Raw genomic sequence first — 25,462 nt, 5'->3', positions numbered from 1 at the left:
ACTCCCAGTCACCAGTCTATCTGCCGCATTCTGGATTAGTTGCAGTTTCCGGGTCACCTTCAAAGGTAGCCTCACGTAGAGCGCATTGCATTAGTCCAAGTGGGAGATAACCAGAGCATGTACCACTCTGGCAAGACAGTCTGCAGGCAGGTAGGGTCTCACCAGATGGAGCTGGTAGACAGCTGCCCTGGATACAAAATGACTCCCAGGCTGTGCACCTGGTATTTTAAAGAACGAAGTGACCCCACAAAGCTAGTCCTCCTCCTTCTCGTCACTTCCTCACAGCCCTACTATTAGGCAGAGTGAGGTGGCCAAGGCAGGATGAAGATGCCAGGGAATAGAGAACAGCAGCAGCTTAATAGATCGGTAGGTGAGCAGCAGGAAAATATTGCGGACAGAGCCAAGCAAAGTGGCCATGTCTTGCAAAGCTAGCCTGCCTGCTGCCCTCAGCTGTGACTGAACTGCTGTGCCATTGTGACTGTAAACATCAGCTGCCCTGCCAGTCAGCATGTGCACATGGAATTAAGGGGACATCTAAATGTTTTTGTCTGGCCTTGACTCTCTCCTTGCAGAAGCAGACAACCATGGAGAGGCAGAAAATCATGGCTGATTTCCAGCAATTGCACCAGTTTCTGGAAGAACAAGAGTGCCTCCTGCTGACGCAATTAAAGAAACTGGACGATGGGATTAAAAACTGTAGGAATCAATATATTGCCAGACTCTGTGAGGAAATTGCCTCCCTTAACAACCTAATCAGGCAGCTGGAGGAGAAACAGAAGCAGCCAGTGACTGAATTCTTGCAGGTGAGCAATGGTGGAACAAAACTGTCCAGGTTGTCCCCTGGGGAAGGGCTGTACCACCACACACTCTGTTCACTGGTCTATAGAAGTATTTACAGTAGGAGTGTGTGCTTCGATATTTGGTAGATATATATAAAGCAAAGGGGAAAGTAATAAACTGCTGGAAGGAACTGGGTTGGTCAAAGAAAGCTTGACAAAAACAAGGAGTCCATTTAATATCCCTTCAAGTTGCATCTTGTTGGTGTCTCCTTACATCTGTCAGTGTCAAGACCCTGTCCTGGCATCCCTTCTACCTGCGAACAGGTACCTAAAGTCAGCCTAATTGTCAAATCAAAAATACCTGTCTGTGTGTGCACAGCTCAATCCTAGGGAGAAAATGAAATCCCTTTTATTTTTCACTTTCCCAAAATCAACTTTAAAGACTCATAACACAAACCCCCAGACTTATTTGTCCTCATTCCTTCCTTCCTTCCCTCCTTCCTTCTTTATTTTACTCCAGTTACACTTCTCTCTCACGTTTTCCTACTTTCAGACTGATTGTCCATAAAACACTACGGGAAGTTAAGTGATTCCTTTTTTACCTACTCCAGAACTGTAAATTCTACCTTTGTGGGAGAACTGTTGCAGTTATCACTCATTCCCTCTGAAGGATCAACCATGGGCACTAATTTCATCCATTTTTTATTAAAGGTTATAGAAGTTTCCTTAAAAAGAGAGAAAGGGAGCCAAAGCTGCCCAATGGGACGCCCCCTGCATTTATTTGCCTGCAATTTGCAAGGTTTAAGCTACTCTGGAGGGACAAAGAGGCTTGCAAATTTCATCCACTTCTGTCAAACAGAAACAAAGTTAGAGCCATAATATGGAACATTTGTGCTGGTGGAGCTTAATTTTTGACAAAGTAGAATTGAATCTGGACCCTTTGTTGCACTGGGCAGAGTACGAAGTTCTCCAGGGCAAAAGAAATCAATGTTTTAAACCAGGGTTGCCAAAACCACACATGACCTTGTAATTTACAAGCAGATGTAAATCTGTACCATTTAAAGGAAGTAAGGAAGCATGCGGAAGAGAAAGCCTGTGGAGGACGGGTGAGGCCCCGCTCCAGCCTGCTCCCCCTTAAGGCTCTAACATGGCAAGGGCTGAGAGCAGCTTCTCACGCCCGCCTTGCCCAGTGGGGCCCATGGTCCCTGGACTAGCCTGTTGTCTCTGCAGAAAACATGTGTTATACATAGAAAGATACAGTATGTCCCCTCTGTGAACTGATATGTGGGAGGGGTCTGGTGCAAAAGACTAAATTTCCCCAGGCCGTGGGGAGCCCTGAAAAAATAATAATTATAATTTGGACTTTTTAATTTTAGTTTTTTTATTTTAATTGGAGTATTATGATTGGATATATTAACTGGATGTTTTTTATTGGAAAATCAATAAAAATGATTTTTTTTAAAAAGAAAGACTGAACTTCTCTCATTCTGTCTCTTCCATCTAGAATATGAGAAGCATCCTGGAAAGGTATGTGGCTTTGTTATGAATAGTGGGTTGGTATTGATTTCCTTCCTCTGAGGTAAGGGATAAATTGATTTGGTCTATGTGAACCAATCTAATTCACAGTTTACAGACCAATAAGCAGATCAGAAAACAATTACCAATCTGATTGCACACTTATACAAATGTTGTGATGCGTTTTTTATCCAAACTGCGTATCTCGTGCGGGGAAACGTACAAAAAGCGTATTGGGGGATACCTAGAACAGCATACATAATGAATAGAATTTTGGTGTGTGTGTGATGCATATAAAATGCATATTTTAGGAAGGAGTGATGATATTTTTTCCATCTACTGTATACTTCATATCATAGCAGAGATGTTGTTGGTGGTGGATTATTAGATTTCTCACTTGCCCTCCACTGTCAGGTTCCAGGGCAATTTATGGATTAAAATACAATATTAAAAATAGTTAAAACAAATTACAATCCAAGAAAACTGGGTGGGTCCTAAAATACATCTCCTGGATGACAAAGGCCAGAGTAAAGAGATGCGCTTATTAGTTACTTGTGTGCATTATCTGCAAACGTAATTTGTTGGAGTAAATATTCAGTAAGGCTCTGCTCCAGATTCACCCAGATCCTCAACTAAATTGGGCCGATTTATACCCTCTTCTGATCAGGTAGAAGCAGCGACAAATCACAACTTTGTCACAAGTTAATCAGGCACTTCTGACCTACCTGTAATTTTAAACGTGGTACGGTATGCAACGTGTGTGTCAAAATTTCAGGCAGATTGTTTAAAATATTTCTGCATCTTAACGGTAAAGTTTATTTTTTTTTTTAAAAAAAAGAGAGGTAAAATAGATTATGGATTGATCATTTATATGTAATTTTTAAATGAAAAAATGTTTATGTAGATTTACACTTTATACTCTCCACCCCCTTATACATCATTTTCTAGTTTGTAATAGGTCTTTGTAATGGTCACAGGGCAGACAATACCATTAGTTGCTATCACAGGACTTCATCCACACTTCTGCTTTTCCCGTTATTTCTAGGCACACTTCCGAGAAGCTTTCCTTTTGTCCTGCCGCTTTTCCTGGGAAAACCTGCTGCTTGCCACAGAATTATTAAGAAACATAAATCCACAGAAAACCCGATAAATGTTTGGTTCTATTTCGCTGTTAACCCACAGAAAACTCGACTGACCTTTGTTCCGATTCAGTGGTAAACAGCAGGGACTTTCCTGGGGAAACCAGGGGGAATGAAAGAAAAACCTATCATGGACGAGCCCTTGGTATCTTCCTGCTGTTCCCACTTTTCTCCTTCATTCTGATGACTTGAGAATGACCTGATGGATTACAATAAACTTCACTTGCTTCTTCCTAGGTGTAATGAAAATGAAAATAAAACCATAGATGCAATAGCTTTCCCTCCTGGATTAAAACAGCAAATAGATAAATTCTCTAAAATGCATCCTTTTTTGGAGAAGGAGACCAAGAAATTTAAAGGTAACAGAGATCATTGTATGATATTTTATATGTGAGAGAGATGATGATAGATGATAGATATTGTTGCATGCCATTCCCATTCCCAAATGATGAATATTCCAGGGGTTCCAGGCGGTTTCCCCAGGGTTCGAGTTTCCTATTGGCAAATGAGGCACAACAGAGACTGTGGTGTCTTTAGGATATATGGTTTATTTACACATATATACAATCTGAGCCTACAATGGAGGGGTTCGCAGGCACCCCAAGAGAGTATTGTTTCTCCCATAGCCACAGCCTTGCATTCAAAACAGGAATCAACCATCGTGCTCTGATTCTCATTCCATCTTGCTGCCTTTTACAGCCTGTCACATCCCTCAGCTCTACTCCAAAATACTGGTTTTGTCTTCTAACTCTCTCAGAGCTGGGGAAGGCAACTCTTCTCTGTGCCCCCTACCCCAAACATGCTTTCATAACACTTAATGCTAATGCTGGAAGAGGGAGGAAGATGGAGAACTATGGCTAAATTTTAGATTTAGACACGAACACTCTTGCAAACATTCTAAATTTAAAGCAATGCCCTTGGAGCCAAGTATGAGTATTGACTTTTTCCTCATTTCACTTTTCCCCCTCAGACGTTGTGCTCTCTGGACCTCAAGAAAAGAAAGGTACATATCCAGGTTTGGCAGATCTTTAAACAATTTTTGCAGATGAGATATGGGAGGGTTTTGCACTTCAATCTCCCAGTAGCACAAGATTGCTGGGGTCCCAAGCTGCATCCCCTGGGTTCATATTTCCTTTTGGGAAATGAGAGACAGCAGCGACTGTGGTGTCTTTAGGATATATGGTTTATTCACACATATATAGAATCTGAGCCTACGATGGAGGGGTTCACAACACGGACACCCCAAGAGAGTCATGTTTCTCCCATAGCCCCAGCCTTGCATTCAAAACAGGAATCAACCCTCGTGCTCTGAGCCAGTGTGGCATAGTGGTTAAGAGCGGTGGACTCGTAATCTGGTGAACCGGGTTCGTTTCCCCGCTCCTCCACATGCAGCTGCTGGGTGACCTTGGGCCAGTCACACTTCTCTGAAGTCTCTCAGCCCCACTCACCTCACAGAGTGTTTGTTGTAGGGGAGGAAGGGAAAGGAGAATGTTAGCCACTTTGAGACTCCTGAAGGGGAGTGATAAAGCGGGATATCAAATCCAAACTCTTCTTCTTCTTCTGGCCTGCTGCCTTTTACAGCCTGTCACATCCCTAACCTCTACTTCAAAACTCTGGTTTTGTCTCTGGTTAACTCTCTCAGAGCCGGGGGAGGGGGCCATTAGTGTACCCGATTGTTGGCGCTGTCTGCAGAAACGAGCTCTAAATCACATGAGGATCCTACATGAGATTTTAATGTGATTGGGGGCAGGGTATAGAATGCTGGAAGGAAAGAGCCGTGTATGGAAATTTAAATTTTCTCATGTATAATTTCCTGTTAGATACCTGATATCTTGACGTTTGAGGGTTCTGTATGAGGGTCATTTTAAAATTCTGAGTGACCTTGTGGTCTTTGGCATTGATTGCAACTCTTCTCTGAGCGCCCCACCCCCCAACATGCTAGCATAACACTTAATGCTAATGCCAGAAGAGGGTGGAAGAGGGAGTAAAAGGTAAAGGGACCCCTGACCATTAGGTCCAGTCATGACTGACTCGGGGGTTGCAGCGCTCATCTCGCTTTTTTGGCCAAGGTAGCCGGCGTACAGCTTCCGGGTCATGTGGCCAGCATGACTAAGCCACTTCTGGCGAACCAGAGCAGCACACGGAAACGCCTTTTACCTTCCCGCTGAAGCGGTACCTATTTATCTACTTGCACTTTGACGTGCTTTCGAACTGCTAGCTTGGCAGGAGCAGAGACAGAGCAACGGGAGCTCACCCCGTCGCGTGGATTCGAACCGCCAACCTTCTGATCAGCAAGCCCTAGGTTCTGTGGTTTAACCCACAGCGCCACCCGCGTCCCTTGAAAGTACTATAGCTAAATTTTAGATTTTGGCATGAACACACTTCCAAGCTCTCTAAATCTAAAGCATTGCCCTTGGAGCCATGTTTGAGTATTGACTTTTTCCTCATTTCGTTTTCCCCCCTTAGACGTTGTGCTCTGTGGGCCTCAAGAAAAGAAAGAGACAGCTGTACCCCAAGCAGCACAAGGTTTCTGGATTCCCAAGCTGCCTCCCCTGGGTTCGTATTTCCTTTTGGAAAATGAAGCACAACTGTGGTGTCTTTAGGATATAGGGTTTATTTACACATATATGCAATCTGAGCCTACGATGGAGGGGTTCGCAGGCACCCCAAGAGAGTCTTGTTTCTCCCATAGCCACAGCCTTGGATCCAAAACAGGAATCAAGCATCGTGCTCTGGTTCTCATTCCATCTTGCTGCCTTTTACAGCCTGTCACATCCCTAAACTCTACTCCAAAATACTGGTTTTGTCTTCTAACTCTCTCAGAGCTGGGGGAGGCAACTCTTCTCTGTGCCCCCCACCCCAAACATGCTTTCACAACACTTAATGCTAATCCTGGAAGAGGGAGGAAGATGGAGTACTGTGGCTAAATTTTAGATTTAGGCCTGAACACACTTGCAAACATTCTAAATCTGAAGCATTGCCCTTGGAGCCAAGTACGAGTATTGACTTTTTCCTCATTTCACTTTTTTCCTCAGATGCTGTATTCTCTGGACTTCAAGGAAAGAAAGGTACATTTCCAGGTTTGGCAGATTTTTAAACAATTTTTGCAGATGAGATATGGGAGGGTTTTGGACTTCAGTCTCCCAGCAGCACAAGATTGCTGGGGTCCCAAACTCCATCTCCAGGGTTCGTATTTCCTTTTGGGAAATGAGAGACAGCAGAGACTGTGGTGTCTTTAGGATATATGGTTTATTTATACATATAGGCACTCTGAGCCTACAATGGAGGGGTTTGCAGGCACCCCAAGAGAGTCTTGTTTCTCCCATAGCCACAGCCTTGCATTCAAAACAGGAATCAAGCATTGTGCCGATCCTCTTTTCAGCTTGCTGCCTTTTACAGCCTGTCACATCCCTAAACTTTACTTCAAAACTCTGATTTTGTCTTCCAACTATATCAGAGCTGGGGAAGGGGCCCTCCCAAGAGCTGTCTGGCACAGAGCCCCCTCTCTGTCTTTCTTGATGGCCCAACTCCTTTCCTTTGCTCTTGGTTAATGGCCCAGACTAACTGTGTACATGGGACTAACTCTCCTGGCTACTACACAATGATGAAGCTGCCCTCCTTTCACTTGGCGTTTCCGAGCACGATTCAAAGTGTTGGTGCTGACCTTTAAAGCCCTAAACGGCTTCGGCCCTGTATACCTGAAGGAGCGTCTCCACCCCCATCGTTCAGCCCGGACACTGAGATCCAGCGCCGAGGGCCTTCTGGCAGTTCCCTCATTGCGAGAAGTGAGGCTACAGGGAACCAGACAGAGGGCCTTCTCGGTAGTGGCGCCCGCCCTGTGGAACGCCCTCCCATCAGATGTCAAAGAGATAAATAATTACCTGACATTCAGAAGACATCTTAAGGCAGCCCTGTTCAGGGCAAGTTTTTAATATGTAACGCTGTACTGTTTTTAACAGTGATTGGGAGCCGCCCAGAGTGGCTGGGGAAACTCAGCCAGATGGGCGGGGTATAAATAATAAATTATTATTATTATTATTGGCTCCCTTTTCCTGTCTGCAGTAGGACAAACCGATGAATACTACTTCCTACTGCAATCTGGTGAATGAGAGGACTGGGAAGCAAGCAAGAATAGCTGGAGCTACTGGCTCTGCGTTGAAAGGAAGTTCTGAAGTGGGCCGTTGCTTGCTCTGAAGCTGGTTCAGACTCATCAAAGCCAAATGTGGAGGGAAGACTATGGCTCTCTTGTGCTGTTCACTTCTCCTACACACTTAGAACCACACGAGGGAGAGCAGAGATATGTGCACAAGCTCTGTCTCCTCTAGTGTACCCCATTATTGGCGCTGACCACAGAAGGGAGCTCTAAATCACATGAAGATCCTACATGAGATTCTTATGTGATTGGGGGCAGGGAATAGAATGCCGGAAGGAAAGAGCAGTGTATGGAAATTTTCACATGTAGAATTTCCAGTTAGATATCTGATATCTTGACATTTGAGGGTTCTATGTGAGGGTGAGTTTAAAATTCTGAGTGACCTTTCAGTCTTTGGCATTGATTGCAACTCTTCTCTGAGTGTTCCCCCCAAAACATGTTTTCATAACACTTTATACCAATGTTAGTCGTGTCCGACTCTTCGTGACCCCATGGACCAGAGTATGCTAGGCACTCCTGTCTTCCACTGCCTTCCGCCGTTTGGTCAAACTCATGCTGGTAGCTTCGAGAACACTGTCCAACCATCTCATCCTCTGTTGTCCCCTTCTCCTTGTGCCCTCCATCTTTCCCAACATCAGGGTCTTTTCCAGGGAGTCTTCTCTTCTCATGAGGTGGCCAAAGTATTGGAGCCTCGGCTTCAGGATCTGTCCTTCCAGTGAGCACTCAGGGCTGATTTCCTTCAGAATGGATAGGTTTGATCTTCTTGCAGTCCATGGGACTCTCAAGAAAAGAAAAGAAAAGACTCTCAAAAAAGATGGAGTACTATGGCTAAATTTTAGATTTTGGCATGAACATACTTGCAAACATTCTAAATCTAAAGCATTGTCCTTGGAATCAAGTATGAGTATTGACTTTTTCCTCATTTGACTTTTCCCTCAGGTGCTGTGCTCTCTGGACCTCCAAAAAAGGAAGACAGGACTGTACCCCAACTCAATCTCCAAGCAGCACAAAATTCCAGGGCTCCCAAGCGGTTTTCCCAGGTTTCGTATTTCCTTTTGGGAAATGAGATACAGCAGAGAACTGTGGTGTCCTTGGGATATATGGTTTATTTACACATATATACAATCTGAGTCTACAATGGAGGGGTTCACAGAATGGACACCCCAAGAGAGTCTTGTTTCTCCCATAGCCACAGCCTTGGATTCAAAGCAGGAATCAACCATTGTGCTCTGATTCTCTATCCAACTTGCTGCTTTTTACAGCCTGTCACATCCCTAAACTCGACTTCAAAACTCTGGCTTTGTCTTTTAACTATTTCAGAGCTGGAGGACTGGGAAGCAAGCAAGAGGAGTTGAAGCTTAACATTTGAGGGTTCTTTTTTCTATTTAGAATTCTGAGTAATCTTCATTACTTGGCATTGATTTCTCTGAACCCCGGCCCCCTCAATGTTTACATAAAATGTAATGGGAATGCTGGAATGCTGTGGCTTGCTGAAGTCAGCTGGGAGTTCACCACATCTCAATTGGTGTGTGTTATGAGCACAGCAAACGGAGTCATCAGAGATTTCCTTCTCCCATCTGAACAGCATCTTCCAGAGTCTCCGTTAAGGGGGAAACTCCTCCCACACAGTTCAAAGTAACCAAGTGTTTAATGTCTCCAGACACAAGACCAGTCCTTCATCGTCTTTGAAGTAAAGATACGTACGATCAGATCCATTGACAGTGATCACCATGCTAGCTAATGTTTCTGTGCAAAACCCACGGCCTCTTCCCCTGAGTCTCACAGAGTCAGACCCTTGACAGCAAATGGGACAGGGCACAGACAAGACAGACAGGATGAAAGCAATGCCCCAGAGGCTACTATTCCTGTCTCTACATGTAGGCACATTTCCTGGACCAATGGGAGGGTGAATGACTCCACAAGTCGCACACTCGACCTTTCTGGTGTTGCTATGGCAACCCAGGGCACCCGGCACCCTTATCTCAGAACATCCAGACGTGGGAAATGTGCTTCTCAAGGCACGAGCCCCAAGCACTGTGCAATTTCACCCATTGTTCACATTACACCAACACAGAAGAGGGCAAACGATCATATAAGATGGCTAAATTTTAGATTCTGGCGTGAACACACTTCCAAGCACTCTGAATCTAAAGCATTACCTTGGAAGTATCAGTAATGACTTCTTCCTCATATCACTGTTTTTCTTTAGATGTTTCGTTCTCCTGACCTCAAGAGAAGAAAGACAAATTCCACCAAAAATCCATAGAAGCCCTGGTGAAGATATTTCTCTTTCTGGACTTCTCCAAGGATGTGATTCAAGTGCGCTCTAAATTTGTTAAAGCAAAAGCCCTTGTAGGGCAAAGAATATGGAATACTACATTCAGTTCTTGGCAAAGTCTTGTATTCAGTATTCCGGTCAAACTCACAATCTCAGCCATCCAGTCTTTGCAGAGGCATTCCTCACTAAAATCGGTTGACACCCTGGAACTGAAGCTTTGGATGACTCCATTAAGTGATTAATAAGAGGATACACTGTTGAAGACATTGTTTTGCCAGTCCGGGCGTTCTGCCAATAGACTGGAGTGTAAACAGTCAGCAGTGAAAACCAACAACAAAAGAATGTTTTATACCACCTGTTTATCGACTAGTGAAGCAGCAAAAGTCACCACCAGTGTGGTGTAGTGGTTAAGAGCGGTAGTCACGTAATCTGGGTAACCGGGTTCGCGTCTCCGCTCCTCCACATGCAGCTGCTGGGTGACCTTGGGCCAGTCACACTTCTGTGAAGTCTCTCAGCCCCACTCACCTCACAGGGTGTTTGTTGTGGGGGAGGAAGGGAAAGGAGAATGTGAGCCGCTTTGAGACTCCTGAAGGGGAGTGAAAGGCGGGATATCAAATCCAAACTCCTCTTCTTCTTCACCGCTTTTTGAATAAAAATATTAACAAGTCAGAATCAAGCTGATAAGAAAGAAGTATTTGAGGTATATGAATGGCAGGTTTTATATACAGTGGTACCTCAGGTTAAGTACTTAATTCGTTCCGGAGGTCCGTTCTTAACCTGAAACTGTTCTTAACCCGAAGCACCACTTTAGCTAATGGGGCCTCCTGCTGCTTCCGCGCCGCCGGAGCACGATTTCTGTTCTCATCCTGAAGTAAAGTTCTTAACCTGAAGCACTATTTCTGGGTTAGCGGAGTGTTTAACCTGAAGCGTATGTAACCTGAAGCGTATGTAACCTGAAGCGTATGTAACCCGAGGTACCACTGTACATGCATATACAAGAAACCTTGTAACAATGAGTAGTGGATTTACAACCAAGATAAGAGGGGCCAAAAGGAAGTTAATAATATAATAGGAAGTTAGTTTAAATGTAAAAGGGCTGAGAGAGTCCAAAAAACAGTGAGTAATTCTGCAATACTTAAAATCTTTAAATACTCATATTGGTTATTTATAAGAGACACATTTGTTAAATCAAGACAAAAAAGTGTTAATGAAGAATTGGGTAGGAAAGGTATATACTGCAAATTCTATTTCCAGTGCTAGAAGCCTTGCTATCTTGATACGAAAAGGATTGAGAGTGGATATATGACAACTTATTAGTGATGAAAATGGATGGTATTTAATTTTGTGTCTGAAAATTGACGAAATGGTAATAATGTTGATTAATATATATGGGCCAAATGTAGATTCCCCAGATATGTTTTATCAATGTTTTACTCATCTAAGTCAAAGTATATACAATAAACTTATACTGTAATAGGAGGTGATTTCAATGAAATGATTGATCCTAACCTGGATAGAAGCAAGCTTCCATGAAAAAAAGTTTCATTAGTTAGAGAAACTCTCAAAAAGTACATGCAAGAGTTGAATTTGGTTGACCCTGTTTTAGGTTTAGGGTCCATCCAATTCAAGACTGTGATATTGATGTATGTTGCAAGACATGTATTCCCTTAAGCTCCACCACTTATAGCTGTTTTAGCTGCATGTCTTCTAGTTCTTAAAAGTTTTCATTATCAGTTCTTATCCATCCATTATCTGTGTTTAACCTGTATTCTATTCACATATTTATCCTATGCTTGTTTTCTTGTTCTTACTTGCTTTAACAATTACCTGTGTAAATCCTAACTTCTACAGTCATACCTTGGTCTGAGTCCGCCCTGGCTTGAGTCCGTTCCGCGGAACGTCGGCGGCAAACCTGGAAGTACCAGAACGGGTTACTTCCGGGTTTGCTGCTCATGCATGCGCAGAAGCACTAAATCACGCATGCGCATGCGCAGACACGACACTTTGGCCTACGTCACTTTCGGGTTATGGCGGGGGCTCCGGAACGGATCCCCAACATAAGCCAAGGTACCACTGTATTTTATTCATATGTTTTTCTTATGCTGGTCTGTGACTGTAATAAAGATTATTGATTGACTGATGTTGTGTATCTGATCACAGTGCACTTAGCTTGGATTGGAAGTATTATAATACAGCTAAGATACCAAGAAACTGGTATTTTAACAACTCATTACAGTCGTACTTCATCCGGCGTCTGCCCTGATGGAAGTCCGTATGACGAAACTTATCAGCCGTGACCTGCTAAGTGCTTTATGACCCCACTTAGCTCTTAACAGCGGTCCGGCACGCTTCCTTCAGCTGCGCGTTCTTGCTTCCTCTGGTCACGGCTAGCAGAGTGATCACAGCGTCAAAGCTGTCACGTTGCCTCCAACAGACACACAGAGCAACAGATTGTCCATTTACAGCTCTTTATTGCGACAATTCTCAGACAACTCCAGGACAACCAGGACTCCTCGCAGCCATCTCGTCCTGCGTCCTTCTCTCTCAACGATCAAGAGAGAACAGAAAGAAAACTCCTCCCAGCTTCGAAAGCTGACGTCAGAATGTTGAGGCATCATGGGCCAAACTTAACCTGTTAAGTTCCGACCCCAACAGTCCGTTCCGCCAAATGTTGACGCCAAACCTGGAAGTACTGAAATGGGTTACTTCCAGGTTTGGTGCTTTGCGCATGTGCAGGGTGAAAAATATTTCCGGGGCCATTTCCTTGGTTCAGCAAAGATACAACTGTCAGTCACTCCGCCCCCCAGTGCAATTGTGGGAAGCTGCAGCTAGAAAGTGTCTGTGTGTCTCTATATTATGAACAAAGACCAGCGACCTTTTTAATGCTGGCAAAGGATATCCCTTCATTCTTTCAACAATGCCCCATTCTGTCGCAAGAAGATCTTCCAGATCAGCAAGACACAACTGAATGTGACAGGAAGAAGCCAAATCCTGTGGGAAAGGATTTATCCTGCGCTGAAAAAATCGAGCATTCGAGCCCTACAGCTTTGGAGCTCAGATATTCGCGCATTAGATGGACAGATGAACTGCATAAGGAAATTTCAAGTAGGCTATGCTCAAAGGAATTCCTCATTAAGAGAGAAAACCTCATAACTTCCTCAAGCCATGAATTAAAGATAAATTTATTTCAGGAGCTAATTTTACTCCTTCAAGATCCCCTGAAGGAAAAAAGGAACAGGCCAAGTAGACAATCCTCAGTATATAAAAACTCCAAACCCTGGTTCGATCAAGAATGTCAGGATATGAAGCTAAATTTACTGAAAAAATACAAGAATTATAGATCTGCCAATTTACCCCAACTCCCCACGGGCTGGTTTGAAGATAAACGGAATTATAAAATTTTGATCAAAAACAAAAAACTCCTGGCACAGAAAAGAGAATGGAAATGCCTAATAGATGCATCCAGAGAGAGAGATTCGGCCACCTTCTGGAGACTGGTAGCAAATGGAGTGCGACCTACTTCCTCAGAAGTGGAGTATACTATACCTGCAGGGACTTGGGAGGCATTTTTTCAATCTTCATATTCAGCTCTGCCTCTGACACAGCCACTAATACAGTGTGCGGCAGATGATGAGTGGCCTCCGGTGTCGGTTGCGGAGATTAGGAGGCTTATTCAGGCACTCAAATACAGAAAAGCCCCGGGAGCAGATAACATCTCTCCTGAACTTCTCAAAGCCAATATTGACTGGTGGGCCCCAGTCCTTGCCACCCTTTTCACCAGCATAGATCAAACAGCAATAATACCAGAGGACTGGGGATTGGCAATCATCGTTCCCATATTCAAGAAAGGCTGTAAACTTGATCCAGCCAATTACAGACCAATCAGTCTCTTAAGCATCATCAGCAAACTTTATGCAACTCACTTACGTGAAAAGTTTGCGGACTGGCTAGAACAGGAGCACATCCTAAAGGAAGCCCAGGCTGGCTTCAGGGCACATAGATCAACTCTAGACCAAGGACTGGTATTGCAACATCTAGTGGAGAAATACACCTCAAAGAAAGGAGGCTCTCTCTATGTAGCCTTTATAGATTTCAAATCAGCCTTCGACTCGATACCCCGGCACAGACTTTGGGAAAAACTAAATGTCACAAACATCGATAGACGTCTTTTGCTTCTTATCCGTAGACTACATGAAAATACTCGGATCCGTGTTAGATGTGACCGTTATGGGAACCTATCAAAGGAAATCCAAAGTTCCCATGGTGTCAAGCAAGGCTGTGTTCTTGCCCCTATTCTTTTTAACTTCTATATAAACTCCTTAGTCGGAAAGATGGAGGAAGCAAGTACTCACTCCCCAAATCTAAATAATACACCAATCCCGGTCCTTTTGTACGCGGATGATGCGGCCCTTATTTCCTTCTCTTGTGTGGGTCTAAGAAAACTTTTACGAGCTCTTACAGAGTATTGCGAAGCTGAACACCTAATAATAAACTACACCAAATCAAAAATTATGGTGTTCTCCAAGAGAAAACTCCGACATAAATGGAAAATTAATAACCAACCTATTGAGCAAGTAACATCTTTTAGATATCTTGGAATAATTTTCGATGAGAAGGGATCTTGGTGCCATCAGATTAAGAATTCCATTGTAAATGCGCAAAGATCTTCCAGAGCTATCATAAGATTCTTTTATAGAAAAGGAGGTCAATATGTTCCCGCTGCCTCCCAGGTCTTTGTTGCAAAAATACTTCCGCAATTGACCTATGGCACCCAGATATTTAATTGTCAAAAACTCAAGTCCCTGGAATCTGTACAAACTAAATTTTATCGTTCCCTACTAGGGTTACCTACCTGTGTCTCTAACACTGCCGTTAGGCTGGAGGTTGGCCAACTCCCTATTAATGCCAAGATATGGATCCTGAAGATTCATTTCTGGCTAAAACTCATATTTTTCCCAGTGGGAGTGGCTCCATTGATTCTACTAGACCCGTTCCAGTCTAAATGGAGATTGTCGCTCTATGAAAAACTGAGGGGCCTGGGGCTTTCCTCACAAGAACTTATAGCCTCAGGCTTTGAAAAGGCTAAAATGATGGTGAGCCAGCGAATAGGAGATGTAGAGCTTCAGGACCATATGAGCAAGATAGATAAATATCCAGCTATCCAAGATTATGGAAAAGGGTTTAACCTAACCCCATATTTGATGGACCTACAAATCGCAAAATATAGGCGGGCGTTTACCCTTACTAGATTTGATGTATTGCCATCTGCCTTACTAAAGGGCAGATACGAGGGCACACCCTATGCTGAACGAGTTTGCCCATGTGGTCTGAAGGAGGTGGAAACGGCTTCACATGTGCTGTTACACTGCGACCTTTACGGGGATATCAGGTTACTGTTTATCTCCCCTATCGTTCAGAAATTTCCAGGTCGATCTGAATCTCAGCGGCTGAAAATCCTACTAGGAGACAAAAACCCAGAAGTAACATTGAAAGTGGCCAAGTTTTCTGCGGCCGCGATCAAGCGGAGGGCATTAGCTGTAAAAAAGTAAAAGATCTGACCCCTGGATAAGCCCCCCCTTTTTTAAGCCCATACATATACTGTAGTGCATATATGAGTATGTATATGTGTGTGTGTGTGGGTGTGTGTGTATATGTGCATTGTTTTTATGTATAATTTTACAATTTTTAACTGACACCACCATTCCCTTGTAAATTATTGCTGCCTTTTATGTTTTTTTTTCCCCCTTTCTTCTGGTCTATGACCGTAATAAATTTATTCATTCATTCATTCATTCATTCATTCATTCAAGAAGCCAAATCTAATGTGGGTGGCACCAAATTCTATAAAACAGGTTGGAGGGGCAAGATTTCAAGGATATAGCATAGGGAACTTGGCGGAGCCAGCTGAACCCTATACTGTGTTTTTCTCACCAATTATTTTTCCTACAATAATAATAAATAATAATAATAAGCCACTGGCAACCATTGGGCAAGAGCTCCGCGAAGATTGCCGAGGGAGGGAGTCAGGCTGTGCCCTGGCCAAAGGTCTGGTGGAACAGCTCTGTCTTGCAGGCCCTGCGGAAAGATGTCAAGTCCCGCAGGACCCTGGTCTCTTGTGACAGAGTGTTCCACCAGATCGGATCCACAGCCGAAAAAGCCCTGGTTCTAGTTGAGGCCAGCCTAACTTCTCTGTGGCCTGGGACCTTCAAGATGTTTTTATTTGAAGACCATAAGTTCCTCTGTGGGGCATACCAGGAGAGGTGGTCCCGTAGGTACGAGGGTCCTAGGCTGTATAGGGCTTTAAAGGTTAAAACCAGCACCTTAAACCTGATCCTGTACTCCACCGGGAGCCAGTGCAGCTGGTATAGCACCGGGTGAATGTGATCTCGCAGTGAAGACCTCGTAAGGAGTCTCGCTGCAGCATTCTGCACCCGCTGGAGTTTCTGGGTCAGTCTCAAGTGCAGCCCCACGTAGAGCGAGTTACAATAATCCAGTCTGGAGGTGACTGTCGCGTGGATCACAGTGGCTAGGTCAGGGCGAGAGAGGTAAGGAGCCAACTGCTTAGCTTGGCGGAGATGGAAAAATGCCACCTTTGTTATAGCTGCAATCTGTGCCTCCATGGAAAGGGAGGTGTTGAAGATTACACCCAAACTCTTAACGGATGGTGCTGGCACTAATTGCGCCCCCGCAAAAGATGGGAGTTGCCCCCCAATCCCATAGCGCCCCGTCCCAGCCACAGGACCTCTGTCTTCGAAGGATTTAGCTTCAACCGGCTCCCACGTAACCATCCAGCCACAGCTTCCAAACATCTGGTCAGTGTGTCTGGGGCCGAGTCAGGATGGCCATCCATCAACAGATAGAGTTGGGTGTCATCGGCATACTGATGGCAACCCAGCCCAAAACTCCGAACAAGCTGGGCAAGGGGGCGCATAAAGATGTTGAAAAGCATCAGGGAGAGTATCGCACCCTGAGGTACTCCACACACCAAGGAGTGGCGCAATGACAATTCCCCCCCAAGTGCCACCCTCTGTCCCCGTCCAGAGAGAAACGAGCGCAGCCATTGAAGGACTGTGCCCTGGATCCCCACGTTGGCAAGGCGGTGGTCCAGAAGTTCGTGATCGACCATGTTGAAAGCTGCTGACAGATCTAGAAGAATCAGCAGCCCCGACCCGCCTCGATCCAGCTGTCTACGAAGATCATCTGTTAGGGCAACCAGAGCCGTCTCGGTCCCATGACCAGCGCGGAAGCCAGACTGGAATGGATCCAGAGCCGATGTTTCATCCAGAAACCCACCAAGCTGTTCAGCAACCGCTCTCTCAATCACCTTACCCAGGAATGGAAGATTCGAAACCGGGCGGTAATTGGATAGATCTAAAAGATCTAATGATGTTTTCTTTAAGAGCGGGCGCACCACTGCCTCCTTCAGTTCCCCTGGGAATATCCCCGTGCCAAGGGACAAATTGATGATATTCCCCAGGAGGGCCAGCACCTCGTCTGGACACGCTCTAATCAGCCAAGACGGGCACGGGTCGAGAGGACAGGTGGTGGGCTTTCCAGCTCGGAGGAGTCTGTCCACATCGGCTGGGGATATCCGGTCAAAGTGGTCCAATACTGGACCCGAGGACAGTCGAGGGGCCTCCAGTTCCTTTATTGTATCCAAATTGGCAGGGAGGTCATGGCGGAGCAACAAGACCTTCTCCGCAAAAAAGCTCGCAAATGCCTCACAGCTGTGTGTCAAATTGTTATTTAAATTTGGCTGTTCCTCAAGGGACGTTAAATACCTGATTATACTAAATAATTGCGCTGGGCGAGAGCTAGCGGATGCAATGGAGGCCGAGAAGTATGACTTCTTAGCAGCCTTCACCGCCATCTTGTAGGTTTTCATAAAAGCCCTATAAGATGTTCTTGAGGCTCCGTCACGGGCACCCCGCCATACTCGCTCTAGCCAACTGAGGTCCCGCTTCATTTTCCGAAGCTCCTCGGTAAACCAGGGAGCCCGGTTTCTGCGGGGTCGCAGAGGGCGCATAGGTGCGATCTCATCGATGGCTGCCAGGAGCTGGGTATTCCAGCCCTCAACAAGCTCAGTCAATGAGTCACCAGGGGGAGCAAGGTCCTGCAAGGCTTGGCGGAATCTATCAGGGTCCATCAGCCTCTGCGGGCGAGCCCAAATTGGCTTGCCACCTAAGCAGGGTGGGGGTGGAAAGTCAATCCTGGCTTTCAGAGCGTAGTGATCAGACCATGGCACCTTCATCGAAGGAGACATGATCACATCTATACCTACGCCAAAGATCAAATCCAGCATGTGGCCTGCTTGATGTGTGGGGCCCAAAACAAACTAGGAGAGCCCTAGTGTCGCCATGGAAGACACCAGGTCCAGAGCCTGTGAGGAGGGAGTGGCATCAGCATGGATGTTAAAGTCTCCCAATACCAATAGGTTAGGGAACTCCAAGGCCCAGCCGGCCACCGCCTCCAGCAGGCCTGACAGGGTGGCTGCTGGTGCGCTAGGTGGCTGGTACACCAGCCAGACAGCCAAGCTCTCCTCAGAGCCCCACACTAGGCCAACGCATTCAATGCCGGGGATCAATGGCGATGGTAGAGCCCTGAAAGAACAATCTTCCCGGATTAATAATGCCACTCCTCCCCCCGGCCCACAGTCCGCGACTGGTCGAGGACGGAGAAACTCGGGGGCGCCATCTCTCGTAAGGTAACTGTTGCCCCTTCGCGCACCCAGGTCTAAGTCACACAAGCCAGGTCGACCCCCTGCGAGATAAAGAAATCTCGCAGGGTGGCGGTTTTATTGCCTATAGACCTGGCATTGCACAGCACCAGTGACGGAGGTGAGTAATCCTTGCTCACCCTACCCTCGTCCCTCGGGATGGGGCGCAGATTGGAAGGGGTACGAGCGTATCCATATCTCGATCCCCTTCGCCTATAACATCTGCCCCCACCGCCATACCTTCCTCGCCCCTCCACGGTAGCAACCCCAGGCCTCATAGTAGCCTCCATTGATGGCAATTAATGTTATTCTTTCGCAGCCTAAAACAATAAAATCTTAAAACCAAAAAAACACCAAAAACAACCCAGAAAACAATAAAACAATACAAATAAAAACTGCAAAAATTACAAATTCATCAAAATCTAACAAATTCCCAAGCCCACCCAAACATCCATCCCACCCCCATATATAAAAAATCTAAAGGGAAAGGAAAATATTTTTTTAAAAAACATGTTAAAAAGAACTCTGCACCCCTCCGGGTCCTCCTGGGCAGTAGCAGCATCAGTGGCAACAACCATCCTTGTGAGGCCCCACCCTGGGCCAGATAGTAAGTGGCAGGAGCAGTCCTTGTGAGGCCTGTCAGGCCCTGTAAACACGGGTAGTGCCAGAGTGCCAACTGCTCTCCCTTCTCAGGGCTCTTTATCCTTAAAACCAACTTGGATTGGCTGCTCCTTCAGATACAGACAGTGTGGTATAGTGGTTATGGCGCTGGATCAGGATGGGGAGTTCAGGGTAGACACACACAATAAAAACACATGAAATCATAAACTTAAGTAAACACTCATGTGGTTTTGCTTTTCTTTCTTTGGGCTTATTTACTCAAATTTTATTTTGATCTAAAAGCCTAATCACAGCAGCTACAGTGTCCTGGCTGTGGCGAATTCAAAAGTCATAGTTTGTTGTCCCCAAATCCTGTTAACATTTGGGACTGGAGCAACAGTGTTTGCAAGAAGATACTATATGAGAACTGGAGGTGGGAGACAGGAAACCAATTCTTCCCTCACTAATTCCTTCTCAGATAAATGATTGGTTTTTCTCAAGCTTTACTTCCTTTTTCTTCCTGCTCCTGTCAGTTAGTATTAGACCTTTTATCAGCCTTGTGATGGCCACACAGCTCTCCCTCAGTTTTTCCTGGGGACTGTAGTTAGTGAAGGGTGCTGGGAAGTGTAGCTTTTTGGGGTGAACGGCCATTGCCAGTATTCTTTGGCAGACACCATGCACTTTGAATTCATGGTACAGATGTGAAGCTGCACACTGTAACGGTTTCCCCCGGCTTATGCTGTTTCTTTTCAAAAACTATGAGTCACCCAGAGGGAGGGAAAGGCCCGCCCTGTAACTTGAAACTGGAGAAGGGAAACTAAAGCCTTTGTTCTCATTTCAGGCAGACGAAATGGCAGATGAGGGTCCAGTCCAGAACCTCTGCGAGGAAACAACATGTTCCATCTGCCTGGAGTATTTCACAGATCCAGTGATCATAGACTGCGGCCACATTTTCTGCCAAAGCTGCATCACCGAGGCTTGGGGGAAATCGGACCAAGATGCTTCTTGCCCTCAGTGCAGGGAACCTCATCAGCAAAGGAATTTCAGGCCCAACCGGCAACTGGCGAGCATTGTGGAAATAGTCAAGAAATTCAGCCTTCAGGCGGCCAAAGGGGTGGAAGTGCTGGGAAAGGTTTGCGAGAGACACCAGGAGCCCCTGAAGCTCTTCTGCGAAGACGACCAAGCCCCCATCTGTGTGGTGTGTGACAAATCCAAGGAGCACAGGAAGCACAAAGTGATCCCGAAGGAGGAGGCCTTTGAGGAGTATCAGGTACGGAGCTGTAGGATTGGGGACCAGGCTTCCAAGGGATGCTCAGTTATCCTAGGGATGGGGAAAATATTTCAGCCTGAGGGCTGCATTTTTCTCTTGGCGAAATTCGGGCGGGGCATGTGGGTGGGTGATGTGGGTGGGTGTTTGTGTCCCAAACGCTGCTGGTTATTGGGCAAAAGTGGACACAGCAACACTTGAAAATTTCACCTTTTTGCAGTAGGCTAGTTCCTACAAATGCTCTCATTGCCGTCTATGTTCACCATCTAAGTAAGTGGAAAGCATTAGTGGAGTTTAGGGACACATTCTAGCCTGGCAAAAAAGACTTGAGGAGGATGCGAACTGGAGCTGGTGAATGTTCCAGCCTGGGGAGAGGCCGGAAGCGAGTTAGGAGCTGCAGGACTCACTGTCTTCTACTGAGCATTCAGTAGCAGGAACATTCACAAGAAGTTCCAAGGGAACTTGAAAAATGCTCATTTCAACCATCTCCCACCTTTTCCTGCCCCAGGAGCCCAGGAGAAGGCTGGAAGGCTGATCTGAGGGCAATAGCTCAACAGTTTTTCTTGTTTTACAGAAGTATGTGTGTAATGTCTCTCGTATTTTTTCCATGTAACATTTTTACAAATCAGTTTCATTTATTGAGACATGGGGGGGAGATGGGGGGGTCGGGTGGCGATGTTTCTATTTTGCTTAATGTATGTAGGGTTTGGTGTCAGCGTTGCTCATGCTGCTCACTTGTGTTCCTTTGTTGGTGAGAGAGGTTGGGGTTGGCCTAGGGTGTGGTTGGTTGGTTGTGGTTGGCTGTGGTGATCTTTGCTTTCGTGTGTGGGTGGGGTGGCTCCCCTTTATCACATACACAGCCCAACAAGACAGTGACAATAATCCACCAACAGCATACAAATCAATATGGCTAACCTGATTCCTTTGCATTGTTATGTAGGGCTGGGGACAGCCTTTGCCCCAAAGCAACTTTCTGTCACTATAGAAAACAGACCAGAGGTCTGACTCTGTATGAGCCAGCCTTGTGGAAGCATTTGATGTTCCCCAGGTCCCAGCAGTTTCTCTTTTTCTCCAGTCTCAGAATTTATGTTGGGAAACGGATGTTATGCCCACCATTTTTTACTCAGGATAGTCCCCCCTCAATGGTCTAGGAGGGCTGCCCGGTGGAAAGGTTGTCAGGAGCTTCAGCTGGTGGCCCAGCTACGCCCCTATCTGGACATGAATAGCCTAACTACTGTTGTCTATGCTCTGGTAACCTTAAGGTTAGACGACTGCAATGCGCTATATGTAGGGCTGCCTCTGAAGACGGCTGGTGCAGAATTCAGCGGCCAGGTTGCTCACTGGAGCAAGACAGCTTGAGCATATTACACCAATCCTAGTCTGACTCCACTGGCTACAAATTAGTTACCAAGCCCAATTCAAAGTGCTGGTTTTGACCTATAAAGCCTTCAATGGCTCAGGACCGCAATGCCTCAAGGACCGCCTCTTCCCATATGAACCTACCCGGACCCTGAGATCATCTTCTGAGGCCCTCCTTCGTGTGCCCCCTCCTTGAGAGGTCCGGAGGGTGGCAACACGAGAACAGGGCCTCCTCTGCAGTGGCTCCCCATCTGTGGAATTCTCTTCCCAGGGAAGTCCGCCTGGTGCCTTCATTATACACCTTTAGCTGCCAGGCAAATACGTTCTTTTTAACCAGGCTGTTTGATTGACATCCTATGCCCTTTTAAAACGTCGTTCTTTTTTGGTGGGTGTGGAGTTGTTTTTATTTTGATTATATATTTTGTGGTATTATATTTGTATTTTGTTCTGTGAAGTGCCCTGAGATCTTGAAGTATAGGTCAGCAAATAAAGTAATTAAGTAAGTAAGGTTCACAGTAGCCCAATCTTGCATGCAGAAATCTTTAGCATTTCTATGTTGGGCTGGGAATATACTGGACCTGAAATCCAGTCAGTACAGCCAGTAGTGAGCTAGTTGGACCACAGGTACATATAACTCAGTGTAAGACCGCTTCACCTCTTTCTAGATATGTCCCAAAACCCCAGAGTATAGGTATCAGGTATTAGCAATGTAGCCATGTGGCTCACAATTCTGCTGCAGAACCATATCAAAGCTTCCTATTAGCAGAGGCCCAGGAAGTTCTACCTGCAAAATACTGCAAGGGGGAAAAGGAGCAGCAAATGTTGTGAAGCTATGAGGGGTAAAGGATGTTATTAGGGCCAGTGCGGATTCTTCTGGGGGAACTCGGGGGAACCAGCACCTTTCCACCCCAAATGTGAAAATTGTGGCATTTCCTGTGATAACTTCATGGTGAATACTGCAAGCTGTTTTTCTTAAAAGAAAAAAAGACAAAGAACGAGCTCTGAAAAGGACTGTGCACCAGCCACAACCACTGGTTCGTACCCCAATTTAACTTTGGAAAAGAGCATGGTTTGGTGCAGAAAATGTGAGAGGGTGACTGACTTGGCTCAGGATCTGAATCCCATACAGATACTTTGTTTTGTGCAAACTTGGTATATGAGAAAACATTTTATATCTTACGCTGTGTCCACATAATTTTGAGTCCCCTTGATTCCCCCCATATTTAATAAGAAAATGATTTATTAACTATATAAATATGCTTATGTGAACACTAATCTAATTCCACATTGAGAACGGAAGTTTCCTAGAAGCTGTACATGGACCCTTTTCAACCTGTTCTTGGTTTCTTGAACAGACATGCCTGTTACAGTTTATATCTGTGCTGCCAAAACTAACCCAAATTCCTTTTCACCTACCCCAGGGTAAAATCCTGCGTCATTTGGAGTTCCTGAACAAAAAGAGAGAAGAAATTCTGCATTCTAAACTGAATGGGGACACCGAAAGCCAGAATCTGCTGGTAGGTGCAAACCTTCTTGCCTCTCCAGGATGGTTATACTTGACAGAGTGAGGCCTTAATTCTTTGCTTGCACAGTGTCCCAGGTTTGATCATTGGCATAATCAATTAAATGGATATTGGGTGGCAGAGTTGGGAAAGATCTCTGCTTCAGACCTTGAAGAGCAGCTGCCTGCAAGCTTAGGCAACATTCAGTAGGACAGGCTAAAACTGGTAGGGTTGTCTAAGAGCAAATGTAGTCCTTGAGTCCAAAAATGTCCAGCCATGCCAGCATTAATCCTTTAAGAACGAAGTGAACCCCCCAAAGCCAGTCTTCCTCCTTCTCGTCACTTCCTCACGGCCCTACAATTAGGCAGAGTGAGGTGGCCAAGGCAGGGAATAGAGAACAGCAGCAGCTTAATAGATCGGTAGGTGAGCAGCAGGAAAATACTGAGGACCGAGCCAAGCAAAGAGGTCGTGTCCTGCAAAGCTAGCCTGCCTGCCGCCCTGGGCTGTGATTGATGTTCTATACCATTGTGAGTGATGAAGTAAACATCAACTGCCCTGCCAGTCAACTTCTGCACATGGAATTAAGGGAACATCTAAATGTCTTTGTCTGGCCATGACTCTCTCCTAACAGAAGCAGACAGACATGGAGAGGCAGAAAATCATGGCCGATTTCCAGCAATTGCACCAGTTTCTGGAAGAACAAGAGTACCTCCTGCTGGCTGAATTGAAGGAACTAGACGATGAGATTAAAAACTGTAGGAATCAACATATTGCCAAACTCTGTGAGGAAATGGCCTCCCTTGACAACCTAATCAGGCAGCTGGAGGAGAAACAGAAGCAGCCAGTGACTGAATTCTTGCAGGTGAGCAATGGTGGAACAAAACCGTCCAGGTTGTCCCCTGGGGAAGGGTTGTACCACCACACACTCTGTTCATTGGTCTATAGAAGTATTTACAGTAGCCGTGTGCACTTCAGTATTTGGTTGATATATAAAGCAAAGGGGAAACTAATAAACTGTTGGAGGCAACAGTTGCAAGGGACTGAATTTATCTCCTTCTGTCTCTTCCATTTAGAATATGAGAAGCATCCTGGAAAGGTATGTGGCTTTGTTATGAATATGAAAATGAATGATATTAATTTCCTTCCTTGGAGGTAAGGGATAATTTTATTTGGTCTATACTTTTATGTGAACCAATCTAATTTACAGTTTACAGACCAATAAGCAGATCAGAAAACAGTTACCAATCTGACTGCACACTTTTATTAATTTTGTGATGCATTTTTTTTTGGTTTAAAAAAAGGGCACCCAAAACTATGTATCTTGTGTGGGGAAATGTACAAAAAGCACATTGGGGGATGCATAGAAGAGCATACAAAAATGGATAGGATTTTGGGGGGAGAATGTACAGTGGTACCTTGGGTTAAGTATTTAATTCGTTCTGGAAGTCCATTCTTAACCTGAAACTGTTCTTAACCTGAGGTACCACTTTCACTAATGGGGCTTCCTGCTGATGCTGCGTCACCGGAGCACAATTTCTGTTCTCATCCTGAAGCAAAGTTCTTAACCCGAGGTACTATTTCTGGGTTAGCGGAGTCTGGAACCTGAAGTGTATGTAACCTGAAGCGTATGTAACCCGAGGTGCACTGTATATAAAATGCATATTTTAGGAAGAAGTGATGATATTTCTTCATTTTTTATATTTCATATCATAGCAGAGATGTTGGTGGTGGTGGATTATTAGATTTCTTACTTGCCCTCCACTGTCAGGTTCCAGGGTAATTTATGGATTAAAATACAATATTAAAAATAGTTAAAACAAATTACAATCCAAGACAACTGGGCGGGTCCTAAAATACATCTCCTAGATGACAAAGTCCAGGGTAAAGAGATGCTCTTATTAGTTACTGTGTGCATTATCTGCAAACATAATTTGTTGGAGAAAATATTCAGTAAGGTTGTGCTCCAGATTCATCTGGATCCTCGACCAAATTGGGCCTATTTATACCTTGTTCTGATCAGGCAGAAGCAGCGACGAATCACAACTTAGTTAACCAGGCGCTTCTTACCCAGCTGTAATTTAAAACATGGTACAGTATGCAACGTGTGTGTCAAAATTTCAGACAGATTGTTTGAAAATATTTTGGCATCTTCAA

The 25,462-nt window shown here is 45.2% G+C and overlaps 1 protein-coding gene and 1 long non-coding RNA gene across 3 annotated transcripts in view; both read left to right on the top strand.

Annotated features, from left to right (window-relative positions):
• The window catches only part of LOC309524871 (zinc finger protein RFP-like), a 43,230-nt gene that overhangs the window by 8,060 nt on the left and 9,708 nt on the right, over positions 1–25,462 (top strand). The window contains exons 4-9 of one of the 2 annotated variants that reach the window (XM_082210022.1): positions 573–803; positions 2,284–2,306; positions 3,671–3,792; positions 4,404–4,448; positions 5,900–5,989; positions 6,469–6,513. In XM_082210022.1, the coding sequence (XP_082066148.1) occupies positions 573–803; positions 2,284–2,306; positions 3,671–3,792; positions 4,404–4,448; positions 5,900–5,989; positions 6,469–6,513 (556 nt within the window). Of the gene's footprint in view, positions 1–572; positions 804–2,283; positions 2,307–3,670; positions 3,793–4,403; positions 4,449–5,899; positions 5,990–6,468; positions 6,514–19,543; positions 20,451–23,227; positions 23,324–23,939; positions 24,171–24,381; positions 24,405–25,462 lie in introns of those variants that run through there. The other variant, XM_082210023.1, reaches the window with a different exon arrangement.
• LOC309525394 lies at positions 10,501–12,004 on the top strand. The gene is made up of 2 exons (XR_014216218.1): positions 10,501–10,603; positions 10,864–12,004. It is a non-coding gene; the product is annotated as an uncharacterized lncRNA (long non-coding RNA).

This window comes from Podarcis vaucheri (assembly GCF_965113315.1).
Source record: "Podarcis vaucheri genome assembly, chromosome: 2".
Lineage (NCBI taxonomy): Eukaryota > Metazoa > Chordata > Lepidosauria > Squamata > Lacertidae > Podarcis > Podarcis vaucheri.
Note: the sequence above shows the minus strand (reverse complement) of the source record. Positions and strands in the feature narration are given on the sequence as shown.